Source organism: Papilio machaon, chromosome 26 (assembly GCF_912999745.1).
Source record: "Papilio machaon chromosome 26, ilPapMach1.1, whole genome shotgun sequence".
In the NCBI taxonomy this organism is placed as follows: domain Eukaryota; kingdom Metazoa; phylum Arthropoda; class Insecta; order Lepidoptera; family Papilionidae; genus Papilio; species Papilio machaon.
The window spans coordinates 4,041,637-4,055,656 of NC_060011.1; the positions used below are offsets into that span (position 1 = coordinate 4,041,637).

The 14,020-nt window shown below is 32.0% G+C and overlaps 2 protein-coding genes across 2 annotated transcripts; one reads left to right on the top strand and one right to left on the bottom strand.

Moving 5' to 3' along the window:
* Window positions 1-566: 566 nt before the first annotated feature.
* Window positions 567-4,460, top strand: LOC106708200 (transmembrane protein 234 homolog). Its single transcript, XM_014499678.2, has 4 exons — window positions 567-705; window positions 3,746-3,888; window positions 4,070-4,232; window positions 4,352-4,460. The coding sequence occupies exons 1-4, from the start codon at window positions 654-656 to the stop codon at window positions 4,417-4,419; spliced, it is 426 nt and encodes a 141-aa protein (XP_014355164.2). The 5' UTR covers window positions 567-653; the 3' UTR covers window positions 4,420-4,460.
* Window positions 4,461-5,253: 793 nt separating this feature from the next.
* LOC106708195 lies at window positions 5,254-9,769 on the bottom strand (the record flags this gene model as incomplete). The annotated part of the gene is made up of 4 exons (XM_045684378.1): window positions 5,254-5,459; window positions 5,854-6,492; window positions 6,862-7,113; window positions 7,360-9,769. Coding segments are annotated over 4 exons (3,507 nt in total), but the record flags the coding sequence as incomplete, so codon positions are not given.
* Window positions 9,770-14,020: the final 4,251 nt, after the last annotated feature.

A 14,020-nucleotide genomic window follows, 5' to 3' on the forward strand; every position in this document is an offset into this window, starting at 1 on the left:
TTTAACTTATTTGTATTTTTTTCTAAATCCAGTTAAGGTCTTGAGTTGTCCTATTTATATTTTTTATTTAGGTATTTAAGGTTGCACCAATATTGATTGTAGTATTTAAACATGTTTTGTAAAAGACAAGATAAAAGACACATTGTATTAATTTTTTGTTTTATTAAACATCATTATTAAATAGATTGCATCTATAGGCCGTAATACAATCATCATCAAAATCAGTCTTGGTTCGTCCACTGCTGAACGCCTATCGATTTCCAAAATGCCCAGTCCAGTGCCGAACGCATCCAGTGCACTCCCGCAACCTTGACCAGGTCATCGGTCGGTGGACGTCGTAATACAATACCATTATTTTTTCTATAAATTAAACAATTTGACCTAAATGTGAAATCCTACGATCTTATCCTTGCAGCAGACAGCCTCGATATGTTTTTATGAAACTTTGGTAGATTGTTTTGGTTTGGTAGTTATATTTGATAAATGGTAACATAATTCTGTCAATGTCATTGTCTTAAGCAGCTGTCATATAATGATAAAGAGTTACTATAATTGATTTTATCAGTTTTTATTTATTTAATAAAGTTCGCTGATTCATAATTCTAATCATGTATAAACTTGTACGACTTAATTTTTGAAATGTTGTTTATTTTATGATTAAATTGTTTTCAAATAAGTGCATTTTTGTTATGTTGGTGAGCTTAGGTAAGCCAAGTACAAAGTTATATCTCTAATAATGTTACCTGTAGCTACTTACGTGTTCGTAGACTTAGAAACTACTGGTTTGCCAGTCGAGGAGACAAATCGCACTAAAATTACGGAATTGAGCATGGTCGCTGTTAAACGAGAACATTTGCTAAGAACCCTTGCCGGCGCAGCGCCTAGGGTTCAAAACAAGCTCACACTTTGTTTCAATCCATGTAGAATGGTACATCCTGGTAGTACAGCTACTACAGGTCTTTGTAACGACCTTCTTGAGCACGAAACAAAGTTTGATAAGAATGCCTTCAATACTATAAACTCATTTCTCAATATTCTAGCTAAACCAGTGTGTTTAGTTGCTCAAAACGGACATAATTTCGATTTTCCAATTATTAAAAATCATTTACAGAAATTATCAGTCCAATTTACTGATGATCTTTTATGTGCTGACTGTTTGCATGCCTTTTATGATATCCTAGAAAAAGTTAAAAGTTCCCATAAGGGAGATTCTGAACAAAATAATTCAGATATGAAGAAAGATAATTCAAACATAACCGAATCAAAATCAAATGAGAAAAACTTTTGTGTTGTTGACCATCAAATTTCCATGCAAAATATTAACGAAACAACTCCAAAACAACAGATAATTAAAAGTAAAACAGAAAATAAATGTGTCAATACAAATTTGTTTACCATTGACAACCAAATTTCCATGCAAAATATTAATGAAAGAACACCAAAGAAGCAAATAATTAAAACAGATCAAACACATAATAAACTTGACAGAAAGAATTTATCAAAAGTACGTAGAAGATTTCCATGGAGTGGTACAAAGCCAAAGGACAGTTACAAATTGAAGAATATTTATGAGAGAGTGTTAAATCGTACAGGTATTGAAGCACATCGGGCTGAAAATGACTGTATTATGGCCTTAGAAATATCAGCCGCACTTAACAAAGATTTTGTGAAGTGGGTAGATGAAAATCATTGTTTATTCTCTGATGTTAAACCTATGACTATTGGTGTTCCTTTAGGGGAATAATGTAAACGTTTGTTTAAATAATTTATTTTTATTGTATTTTTCTAATTTATGGATGTTTTTTATTTGAAAAAAAATGACAACTTTTGAAAGATTGATTTACATAGGTTTTACAAAGTTACAAGTAAAATAAAGTAAATTGTACCTAACAAATATTACTGATTTACTAGTTTTTATATATATATATATATATATATTTATACTAACATTTCATATATCTCTTTACAAGGTTTAGGTTGCTATTGTTTATTTAGGAAAATATGCATTTATTGCTCACTTTAGTGATTGATTTAAGATTTTAAATGATTTCTTAATGACATTTTAGATCGTAAATACCAAAGAATTTAAAGTCACATAATTTATTATAGGTTTATAAAGATCTTCAAAGATATAATAAATTCATTTGAGACATGAATTGAAACTGAAAATATTAAACATATTTTAAATTGTTGTTAAATTATCTTTTTAACTAAATTACATTAAAAATTATATTTTTATTTCAATGAAATGAGACTTTTTTTTAATTAATCAGGTTTTTAACTTTACTATGTTCTCAATTTTTAAAATAACTTTAAATACATTTTTTTATTTTCTTAATGCATGATAGACATTTTTATTGTCATAATTTTATTTTAAGTTTCTTTACTTTTATATGTAACTTTATACTAGGTTTTATAGAGCTAGTCTATCTATTCCTCCTGAAGTATTACCCCTAGGGTTTAAAGATATTCAAGTATTCCTCTTGTGAAAAATTTAACACTCTGTATGTCACTAATATTATAAATGCTAATGTTTAGATGGATGAATGGATGTATGTTTGTTTGAAAGTATCTCTAAAAATCTAGAACGGTTCTATTGATCTCGCTGAAATTTGACATAGATGTAGAAAACAGTTTAGAAGAACACATAGGCTACTAATTGAATTTTTAATTAATTCCAAGTGGAAGGTGCCCTTGGACCGACGACGACCTAAGACGATGAATAGTTGGATATAAAAGTGTTATATATTTTAAATAAGTTTATTTCTTTTTAATCTAAAAATCTCTTTCATATTTACACAATATTATAAAAAATATTTCTTAAAATGACCAGGTAACTTAAGTACGAAAATGTACAATTTTGTTGTTGAGGTTGAGTTGAAATAGTTGTGTGAATGAGTGATGTGATTGTACTAAAGTTTAAAGGATGTTAGAATTTTGACAGAGGATTCCCACTAAATATAGGGGTACCTAGGGGATATATTTCGAAGGAATAGATGCACTAATAATTTTTAAAATAATAATAACTAATAAATTAATTCAATATGAAATATATGCTTTGTTATGTAAATCTTTTTATGTAAAAGACCAAATAGCTGGCAGCTATCTCGGTCAAAGAATTAGTCTAGCTATTCTAAGGGGGAACGCTGCCAGTATCTTAAGAACCTTACCTATAGGGACTCTTTTTAATGAAATGTTTTTATATTATTTTTTTGAGGTTTTTAGTTTTTAAGTCTTTGTTTTCTTTTTACATTTTCATGTGAAACACATGAAATTAATAAATTTAATGTAAAATAAATATTTTGTGGACTAATATAGTGTAGGATTTTAAGAGTAAATAAAGTAATAAGTTATTAAAAGTTGCATAATATTTTTGATATTCTTTTACATACAAATGAGTCATTTCTATTTTTACATAATGTATTATGAGTACTTCTAATGGTGCTAAGTTTACATAAAATAATTAGTTATAACGAGGTATATACAATATATTAGAAAAAAATGAAACAGTATTTTCTTTAATATCCTTACCTATGTTTAAAAAAAAAATCTGTGCTCATCCACGATGCGTGCGAAAAATTGTAATAAATGTCTCTCAGTTATTAATGAATTGTATTCGATGGTATTCATTTTTATTGAAAAAATGATTTTTTACATTAATAATTATTACATTAAAATTTTAAATAGTAAATTAATTTTTAATTTAATTGATCACAGGGCTGTTCTGTTTCATATTCTATTGCAGGGTTATTGGTGGTGACAGGTGTACTATGGGGGTGTACAAATCCTTTTATCCGTCAGGGTACGAAAGGTCTACGATCAGTAAAGGCGGAGACATGGCTCGGTCAGGCTTACGCTGAAATTATCTTCCTTCTTGGTAATTGGAGGGTACGTTATACCTCCTTTTTGAAGTGTACATGTTGAAAAGAATTACAAATTGAACCTTTATTCTACATACAGTAAAGGGATAAAATGTTGTAAAAACTTCCGTGGGGTCTTCAAAAGTTTGATTTAAATAACATTTGCAAACTAATCGCCTAACCTGTATAACGTTAGTTTTAAATTTTAGTACGTGGTACCGTTTTTGGTGAACCAATGCGGTTCGTTGGTCTACCTAATGGCGGTGCAAAGGGCGCCACTGTCGCTGGCCGTGCCCGCATCTAACAGCTTGGCGTTCGCTTTTACAGCTGTAACTGGCTCTATGGTGGGGGCTGAGGAGCCTTTGGATCGTGGTAAAAATACTGTTATTTCTTTTTGTTTTCTAAGTGAGGTGGTTTATCACTGAAATAAGGAAAAAAAATTACGGTACTGTGAAACCACAGTAAAACTTAAAGAATTCTGTTCTTTCCAGGTTCAATCCTTGGCATCTTGTTTATCATAATCGGGACTGCTTTATGCTGTTGGGATAAAAGTTATTAATTATTGTTATGGAAAACTATCGATAGATGGCAGTATTATCAAAGACGATCTAAAATTTTTTTAAATAAACTTGAAGTTTTGTCTGCTTTATTATGAACTGTATTATTTTGAATTAAAAGATATATTTTAATCCTTTAAAAAATATTTTTTACGTGTGATTTTTGTAAAGATTTTTGTTTTCATTTTTAAGTAAAATAAAAACTTCCAATTCTTAATTCTTTTATTGCATCTATAAAGAAGTACATTTTAACATTTGTAAAACTTAAAAGCAACAGAAATATTTAAGCGTTTTATATTCTTTGCAAAATATAAAAAAATATAAATACATTTTGTTCCTTAAAGGATAGCTATTTATAAAATATTAAATACCTAATAACTAACTAGAAAAAAACTAATCCTGATTTTATTCAATCCATTTATGTACATCGTTGTTTATTATACATATAAAACATTTTTACATAAAATAGAAAACATTTTTACCTATAGGTACTGATGGTCATACTTATTTATTAGTCACATTTGACTAGAGCTATATTTTAGACTAGAATTAGAGGTTACCTAGAATGAATTGACTTAAGTAATTTTGAAAACATTTTACAAATGTTAATTCTTATTGTTTAATAATAAATTAATTGTACATTTCTTATTTCATTTTTTTTATATCCATTTTGTACATTTTACTTACTAGTTTAAAGGTTAAGATAGTTATCTAAACTCTACTTAAGTCTTAATCCAAAAAGAAACTTTACATTTTTTTACGTGTAACTTGAAGATTACGGGTATTGTTGAATTAAAACGCGTAACGACAAAATTTTTGATTTAAAAACAATAAAGTTAACATTTTTTGACAAGTTCAATAATTGAGTATAATCTGTGCAATGTATGTGAAACGCGGGCTTCTTCCGACGCGAGGTTATGTCTTTCCGCCAACAGAGAGCGCGCGCGTTCCGCGTCACGTGACGCCGAACGAGTAATATGCGCTGCTTCAACTCGCAGCGCTGTATTTCGCTTGTACAGAGAATCTATTTCTTTTTTACGACCTGAAAAAAAATAGTTTTATATAAAAATGTACTAAACAGATTCAGCATAGATCGGGCAACATCATGAACACATAAAGGTAGATTATTAAATATCGTTGTATGGCAACACATTGGATTAGTACGTGATGGTAATTCAATATAATATATTATCTTGTCTATGCAAATGTTTTTCTTTTTCTGTGTTTCTTAAAGTAAGAAACTTAATGGTGTTAGAGGTTTATAGTTTTGTAACTTAAAATTTTTCTGCTACTACCGCCATTTTTAAACAACTAAAGTTAGTAATGAAATGTTAATTTTATCGCATAGTAGTCATATTGTGATGATGGTGGTGACTTCAAGACTAGATAGCAGAAACTGACGGCTCGAAAGTTCGTAAGTAATTGTTTATACATACCAATTTCAAATTCTCTGTAATTACTTATAATAGCGTCTATTCCCGGCCAAGATTTGATTTCATCTACTTGACAACTAAAGTCTTGGACTCTGTCCGTATTTTCGTTAAACATTTCTCTGACTCCAGCTGCGGAGTTTTGTGGTTCGTCCATCGACGTAGCTTGCGAAGAAGTTATATTTGTAGGGTTCAGGGTGCTTTTTAGTGATATTATATTAGAAATATTTGGAATATTTAAATTAGGATAATTGTGAAACGGTTGCTCGACTTGAAAGGCAGTCTTTTGGATGTTTTCACTATCAAAACCCGGGTTTAAATCCCTTTTTCGTGTATCTTGGCCACTGAAATGTTTAACACTTCTGTCGGCCATCTTTGATAGACGATTTAACTCTGAAAAGTTCTTTTCGGCCAACGTTCGTATACTGTCACCATCCTCGCTGGAGGAATCTAACTTTTTCTTTATTAAGTTATTATTTTCGTTAACGTGTTTCTTTATTTCTGTTAACATTTGTAACTGATCGTTCGGATCTAAATCTATTGGTTCCGTTTGTAATTTCGGTTGTTTTAAAATTTGATCCGTTTCTAATGTGCCGTTACGCCGTTTCCTTTCTCTTACTATCTCCCTCCATACTTTTTCATAACCTGTAATTTAGTAAAAAAATTGATTTAAATATTATAAATGCGTATGTTTGGATGTATGGGAATGTTTGTTGAAATGTATGTATCTGCAGAACGGCTCAACGGATCTCGATGAAATTTGGCTGGGATGTAAAAGAACACGTAGACTAATAATTAAGTTTTTAATTCTGGGCAGGCGACAGCTAGTTATAAATTGAGGACCAAACATATGGCATGATATGGAACTGTTCCGACAACTGACATTGCCGTGGGTTCGAATCGCCATTCGATTATTGCAATGAACCACGCACGCGCTTCAAGCATATATGCTTACCTCTTGTAGGGTGTGTGTGTGTAATATTATTAGTAATTTTTAAACAAGAAAATACTTACTTTCTTTATATTTAGTCGTAACTTGCATTAAACTCAGCTGTGATAGAAACAATTGCTTTCGATGTCTGACTTGTTCGTTATCATTGGGTTTAACTTCACCCTGTCGTATTGATATTGTAGGGGATGACGTTGTCTTGACTGCTGAGGGTTGTTTGTCGTCGTTGAAGATCTTATCTAGTCTCCCTGCAGCGATGTAGGCTGCAGCTATTGAATCTCTCTTTAAAATTCTCTCCATACGTTCTAACTCTTTTTCTGAAAATAATTGACTGATATATTACTTGACTTTATTGTAAAATTCTGCTAAAACGGTACACAGTAGTTCTAGACAAATACGAGTATTTAATATTTTTAATTTCGTCTGTGAATTAACTACAAAATCCACAAACTGCTAAGATGTTTGTTAGAAGGCATCTCCAAAATGGCTGAACGGATCTCGATGTCATTTGGCATAGATGTATAGCATAATCTGGTTTATTTAGATATGATTTTTATACTCACCCTTAAAAACAATTTGAGTAGCTAAATTCAGTCCAGCTAGAAAATCTATTTTGTTACTTTCATTAGCGTCTTTTGTACTTTCGTTATCATTAATTATGGAATTGTATTCTTTTAATTCATCTTCATCATAATCACTTTCTTCGTCTGTGCTATCGTCTATTACTTTGATTCTTGTATTTGTAAACTCTTTGTATATTTCAGCTTTCATTTTATCTGGAGTTATTATGTTTTTGAGATTATCCAGATTTTTCTTTTCAAGTTTTTGAATATCTTTTCCGTCTCTGTTGGATAAATACTTCATTCTACGTATACGTTTTTTCTTTTCATAAACGTCCAGTGAACTTATTTCATCAGTTTTAGAAACTTTGGTTCGTATATTTGTAATAACTATTTTAGGTTGTAACTTGGAATCCATTTGATAAGGGCAGGCTATGTACAATTTGTCATTTGTTTTTGATTGCTCAAACGGCTTTTGAAATTCGCTTACATTTTGTGTAACTGGTTTTGTATAATCATTAACAAACGTTTGAGTATTTTTCTTATCAGTTTCAACAATCATGGGTACTTGATAAACTATCTGAGGATTCATAATTACCTTTTGATTAGGCGCTTGGAATACGACATCTGTGCTTTTATTAGATACAGATACATTGTTGCTAGTAGATTTGAGAACATGAACCTCTTTATTAAGAGTTACATTTTGAGGTTTTGTGATCTTATTTGAAGGGTCAGTGATGCTTGTAGTAGGTACTTCATTAGGCTTATTTTCGTTAGATGAAATTTTAACTACCTTATTGTTATCGTTAACAGGTTTATTGTTTTTAATCATCATTACATTTGCCGGAAATTGTACGTTGCTCAAGTACAAAAAATTTGGTTGCAATACAACGTTTTTTGTGTCCGTTTGAGGCGGTTTTTCAATGATTTTTTTACTTTTTAAATCTTGTTCTTGTAATGTACCTTGGCACTTCTCCTTCACGACAATCTTATTACCGTAGATTTGATTTTCTGTAATTAAATTCTCAAAATCATTTTCATCACAGTTTTCTTGATGCATTCTTTTTAATGCCACCACTTTTGAGGACGATAAATTATCATTGAGAATTTCTTCTTTACATTTCTTTCCTTGGCCGGACAGTCGTGAAGGAGCTTGCAGGTTTTTTGAATCAAAGCTGGTCCTCTGAACTAAAACCTGCGAATTTTGCTGTTGGATAGTCACTAGCATTTTTGAGTTAGAAGGGTTTTTGTTTTGAATGAATAATATTTGATTTTTTTGATCGTTTATTACACCTTCAGGTTGTTTGTTGAAACAAGGTTTGTTCGTTTCCACATTAGGGTTGTATAATGGCCTTGGAGTCGGTGGCATTTGAGACATATAAGATAATTCTCTTGATTCTTGAGTAAGATTTTGTTGACTAGAATTATCTACTGCTTGTTGAAATTGTGTCTCAGATTTGTTAATCATTTCAGCAGCGTTTATCAGCGTGCTAATATTATTAGATGCCGGTGATGAAACTGCTTTTGTGTCTTTTATTTCTGTATCTTTCTTAAATTCTGAAATTGGTGCACTCTTTATAACTATATTACTTTGAATTTCAACCTTAGAAGCGTTATCGTTTTTTGTTGGAAACGTAGGATTAAACATAGGTTTTTTTAAGCTTGTTTGAAATGCTTCTGGGGGATTAGTAACACATTTCATATCGATTTTGCTTATTGGAATGCTAGTTTTTAAGCTGAATCGTTCATTTGTTTTCTTTTTAACTTCTTTGTGTTGTGTCGGTATCGTTACTGTTGCCCCGGAGCCTTGAACGATTGAAGTTATACTCATTTTCGAGTCGTTTATTTGATCCTTTTTTACTTCAGCCATAGATGTTACTGGAATTACTGTAGGACTAAAATTAGCTTCAAAATCTGTCTGCGGTTTAGGTTTTTCTACAGTCAGGGGTTGCGTATCAACTGCTTTTGATTCATTTGTTTTTTCTTCTTGATTCGTCGTTGGTATTGAATTATTATTCGGGATGACTGCAAATGGCACGAATTCTGAATTAGATGGTTCGGGATGTGGTAATGCAGCTTGCGATGGTTGAACTACACCTGGATAAGACACCGGCTGAAAGGCTGAATAACCAGGTATTGAATAAATATAGCCTCCGTAATTAGGGTAACCTGGTTCAACCTGTTTTGTTGTTGTTACACTTGGGTTTGGATTGGGTATTGATGATGGTGAAATTTTTGGTGAATGTGGTATGGGTTTGGGTTGTAAAAATGGTGGGTTGTCTAGGAATCTTGATTCTTCTGCAGGTTTGTATGATTCTGGTGGTTTGATTGTTGGCACAGGCTCCTGGGGCGCAAGATTTCTTTCTTCTTGTTCAGGGCTAGTGGTTTCGACTGGTTTTGATCTGGCTGTGAAAATACGAAAGTCATGTCAAGAACAGTAATAATTTTTTTTGTCATCTCCCTAAAGAGAAAATATGTGCATTTTAATATGAATTTCATTACATTTTTTACATTTTAATGGATTTAATTTTTATCTCTCGGTCTCTCGTTAAAAACTACAAACCTATAAAAATACTTATGTCCAAAGATATGAAAAAATATAAATCTGGATTAAACATGCAAAACAAAAACATTAAACATAAAGGGAAAGGTCAGGCAAAAAGCAAAGCAGCACTAGAAATAGAAAATTAAAATCTTGAATGATTATTTATCAACTTATTTCAGAATCATACCATTACTACATTAAATAGTCGTAATTTATCAAGAAACCAGAATTCATATTACGTAACCTCTTGTTAACCAGGTGTTACTTACGCTAAACTTGATGTCCTGTCGCTATTTTTGACTGTTTTATAGCACTACTGAAGTCGCACAACAGGCAAGTCAATGTTTACCTTGGGTTTACACTTGCCAAAAACTCACACAAAAAACGTAACGTCTCTCTAAGTTGTTAATAACGTCGTCGTAACGTCTCTAACGTTTCTGTATGCATGTTACGGCACTCACGGTTGTGGCTCAAGGTTTAAGCACTTGACTTGTAATCTGCAGGTCCTGGGTTCGTCTTATACCACCCCGCCTTATACCAATGTGTGTTTTTGATTCAAATATTTAAATTATTTATCTCGATGAACCTGCTCAAATCAGTGAAGAAATTCAAAGATATGTGTGAAGTCAACTTATACTGGGCTAGCGTGGTTGACTAGGCCTTTTTCACCCCTAATTTAGGGTAGGCTCCGAGTCCTTCAGTGGGGACATATAGTAAGCTGGTGAGTATGATGATGAACTCGAAATCAGATTTTATAATTTGTTGTCAACATGTTCTATATATACCTCTATTTTTGTAAGAATTTAACAAAGATTGGAACAAAACTATTTTACCTTTAAACAGATGTTCAAATTCTGTCATATTTATATTCTTATTCAATCCATTTTAACTCTGCCATTAAATCTTAAGGTTCATTTAGACATAAGCCAGAATCGTACGTGAGTCGAACTGTCCGGCGATGACATCAGTAGCGGTATAGTGCTCTCATGTATTCCCTATACGCAGAGCTGGGCATTAACTCGTTAATCCGTTAATCGTTAATTAACGAAGTTAACATTTTGCTTAACGGATTAACTTTTAAGTTAACTTCAAAAAGTGTTAACGCTTTTGTTAACTTCCGTTAAACTCAACTTCCGTTAATAAAAGTCCGTTAATCGTTAAACTAGAAACTTTGAGACGTGCTGTCATTTTGTTTAAATTACGTGCAACGCCACGCTCGTAAGTTCAGCTATGATGGGCGACTGTCGGCGACTCGTATGGTGAACGAACGAGTTGATAATTGATATAATATGTGAAGTTCGCGTGCAAGTGTGATGCATCAGAGCGTCCGGGAAAGACGTGACCAACAGGACAAAATCAAAAGAAGATTCGAAATAGTATATTTCATTACGAGTATATAAAAGCATGAGTATGTCCCACATTCCGAACGCTTTTCGTCCCTGCAATACGCCACTTTTTGAGCAACTGTATTAAAACACTTTTTTACTCGTGCTTTTTCTTTAGCTTTTCTAAACTTGTCTTTCCCAACTGTCAAAATAATGTCTGTTAAAAAGAATAACCAACCACGAAGTTTATACAGAAAAAAAAATCATTGAAGTTTTTATGATTCATGCAAATATTTCTAAAAAGAAGCTTCTAATTTGTTATAATATCAGATTTAATGATTTGATTCAATGAATTAGGTTAGGTTTCATTTTATTTCATATCATAATATTTAATTTTCATTTCATATCAATAAAAATAATCTACTGAAGACTTGGCTGTTTGGGCATAGTTCCCTTTGCCTACCCAGAATGGGTGAAGAAAACAAAAAAATCTCTGTTTGTATTCTTTTACGGTTGGCGCCATTTTCCAAACATTTCAGTTAGTTGAGTTTATTGTGTTTTTATTATTCTATTAAATTGCTTCATTTTTTCGCAACTGTATCAAAAATAGTTGTTACACGTGCGAAACTGTCATTACAATTTGTTCCAACTGTCAACCCTCACCTTCGGCTGCGCCTCGGTTCGGGTAGACATTTGTTGGAACTTGGAACTCTTTGCAATGACAGGCTTTCCGCACTCGTAATGAAATATACTATAATGCATTCATATTTGTCTCTAATACTAATGTGTACATTCTATAAATGTATATACAAATTACTATTTTAAACAAGTGTCGCCACATAAGTGTAAAATTAATATGTATAATTTTGGTATGGTTAACTGTTAACGATTAACTTTAACTTGCGTTAAATTTTCGAGAATTTAACGCTTTAACGATTAACGAAGTTAATTTTTCAATTAACGAATTAACGAAGTTAACTTTTCGATTAACTGTGCCCACCTGTGCCTATACGTTTGTCTCGCTCTGAAGCTAAGCCAAGCATTGTTTGTACGATTCCGACTTACATCTAAATGAACTTTTAGCCTACTTTATACTTACCTTCAGTAATTCAACTACAATTGAGATATATTTCTCAAATCTTATATAGCAAAGTTTTGTGTTATATATAAAAAAATGCTATATATTACCATCAGGTAGTTTAGTGTTTTCGCTTCCATTATTTTAAAAAAAGTTTATTTGGGTAATACAGTTATCTCTAGAAGTGTGAAGATCTTTAGTCATTAACATCAGGTGATAATCTGGTAGTGGCCATGTTTTCTTGTTAGGTTATACTCAAATGCTGTTATTATGGTTTACGGACTATTGGTTTAAGCGAGTTTAAATATTTTCATTTAGTGTCTTTGAAGTGAAATTTTGTGGAAGCCCTCATTCAGCAGTGAACCAACTTTAATTGATTCAAAATACGATTAAAGTAATATATTTAAATACTAAAATATACTCTTTATTTATTCACTATCCAACATTTATCTATAAAATTCACGTAGACGCAACTCCGAAGAAAAATCCGCCGACGAAACCGACGGATAAACAGCTGTTCTTCTTCACGAAGCGAAGAAACTTCTCCATGAGGTGCTGGCAGTGACTGACGCCTTCTTTCACCTTCTCCCAATTGACGTGTATATAGCCGAGTTCGCACGCAAAGTGGAGAAGTATAACACCTCCTCCTAAGCCAAATGCTGCTACCTTCCCCACCCTGGATACCCCCACACCTGTCACCCAACCGCAGAATGTCCCCAAGAATAAGTTTGTGCTAGAAGATTGCTTACTGATTTTATTTATTGTGACGTCAAAGATGGAATCCTCTTTAGGCTTAGACGTATATTTGGATAGATCAGAAAGATTGAGGTCTGGTATAGGTTTTGCCATCGGCTGGCATTTTTTCATTCAGACACTTTTCAGCTTTTTATCTTGTTTGTTTATTTGTATAAGTTTTATTTGATTGACAGCGGATAATTTTTTGTGACAGATTTTTGAGTGAAGTCTATGGCCATAGGGCATAGTTTATAGAAAAAAGGACGAAGTAAAAATTTAGTTCTGTATTCTATATCATGGTCACGACATTGTCCAATATTTTTAATAATTTTCTAATAAGAAAAACAAGGAATTAATCTGAGTTTCCATTTATCCAGACTAAAAAAAATTAAGTCAATATTTCTAGGTCACCAACATCAATGATTGAACTGTCTTGAAAAACCCCTAAAATAATAACTAATTTCTTTGTTCAAAAACTTTTTATACTATTTTATTAGCCACATTGGCTATTAGCACTGTTTTTTGTTCAGTTTAAGTAACACCTGGTCATCTGAAAGTCTAGAATACACCAAAAACTACAAATCTACATTGAAGCTTTGCAGGAGAGGGAAAGGTGAGAAACAAAAAAAAATAACTATAGTCAAGGGGGGTGTAGCAAGTGGCTTGCTTCGCCCCCCTTCACCAAGCATGCAACTTTATAATTCCACTGAATGTATTTGTTCAATAAAATGATATTTTTTTTTCTTTTCACTTGTTAGGTATTGTCCATATCATGTCTAACTATTATATTATGTACACTGCGACTCTTGCAATCGCTAGCTAAATGCGAGAAAACAAAAAAAAAATCGTGAAAAATCATCGAAACACCTATTAAAAGCTAAAATTAATAATAACTATCTAAGTTAAACGTATAAAGAGGTTTTTTTTGTTGCTTATATAAAAAAAAAGTTTTTCCGTTTTGTTTCACATTGACCGGCTTCG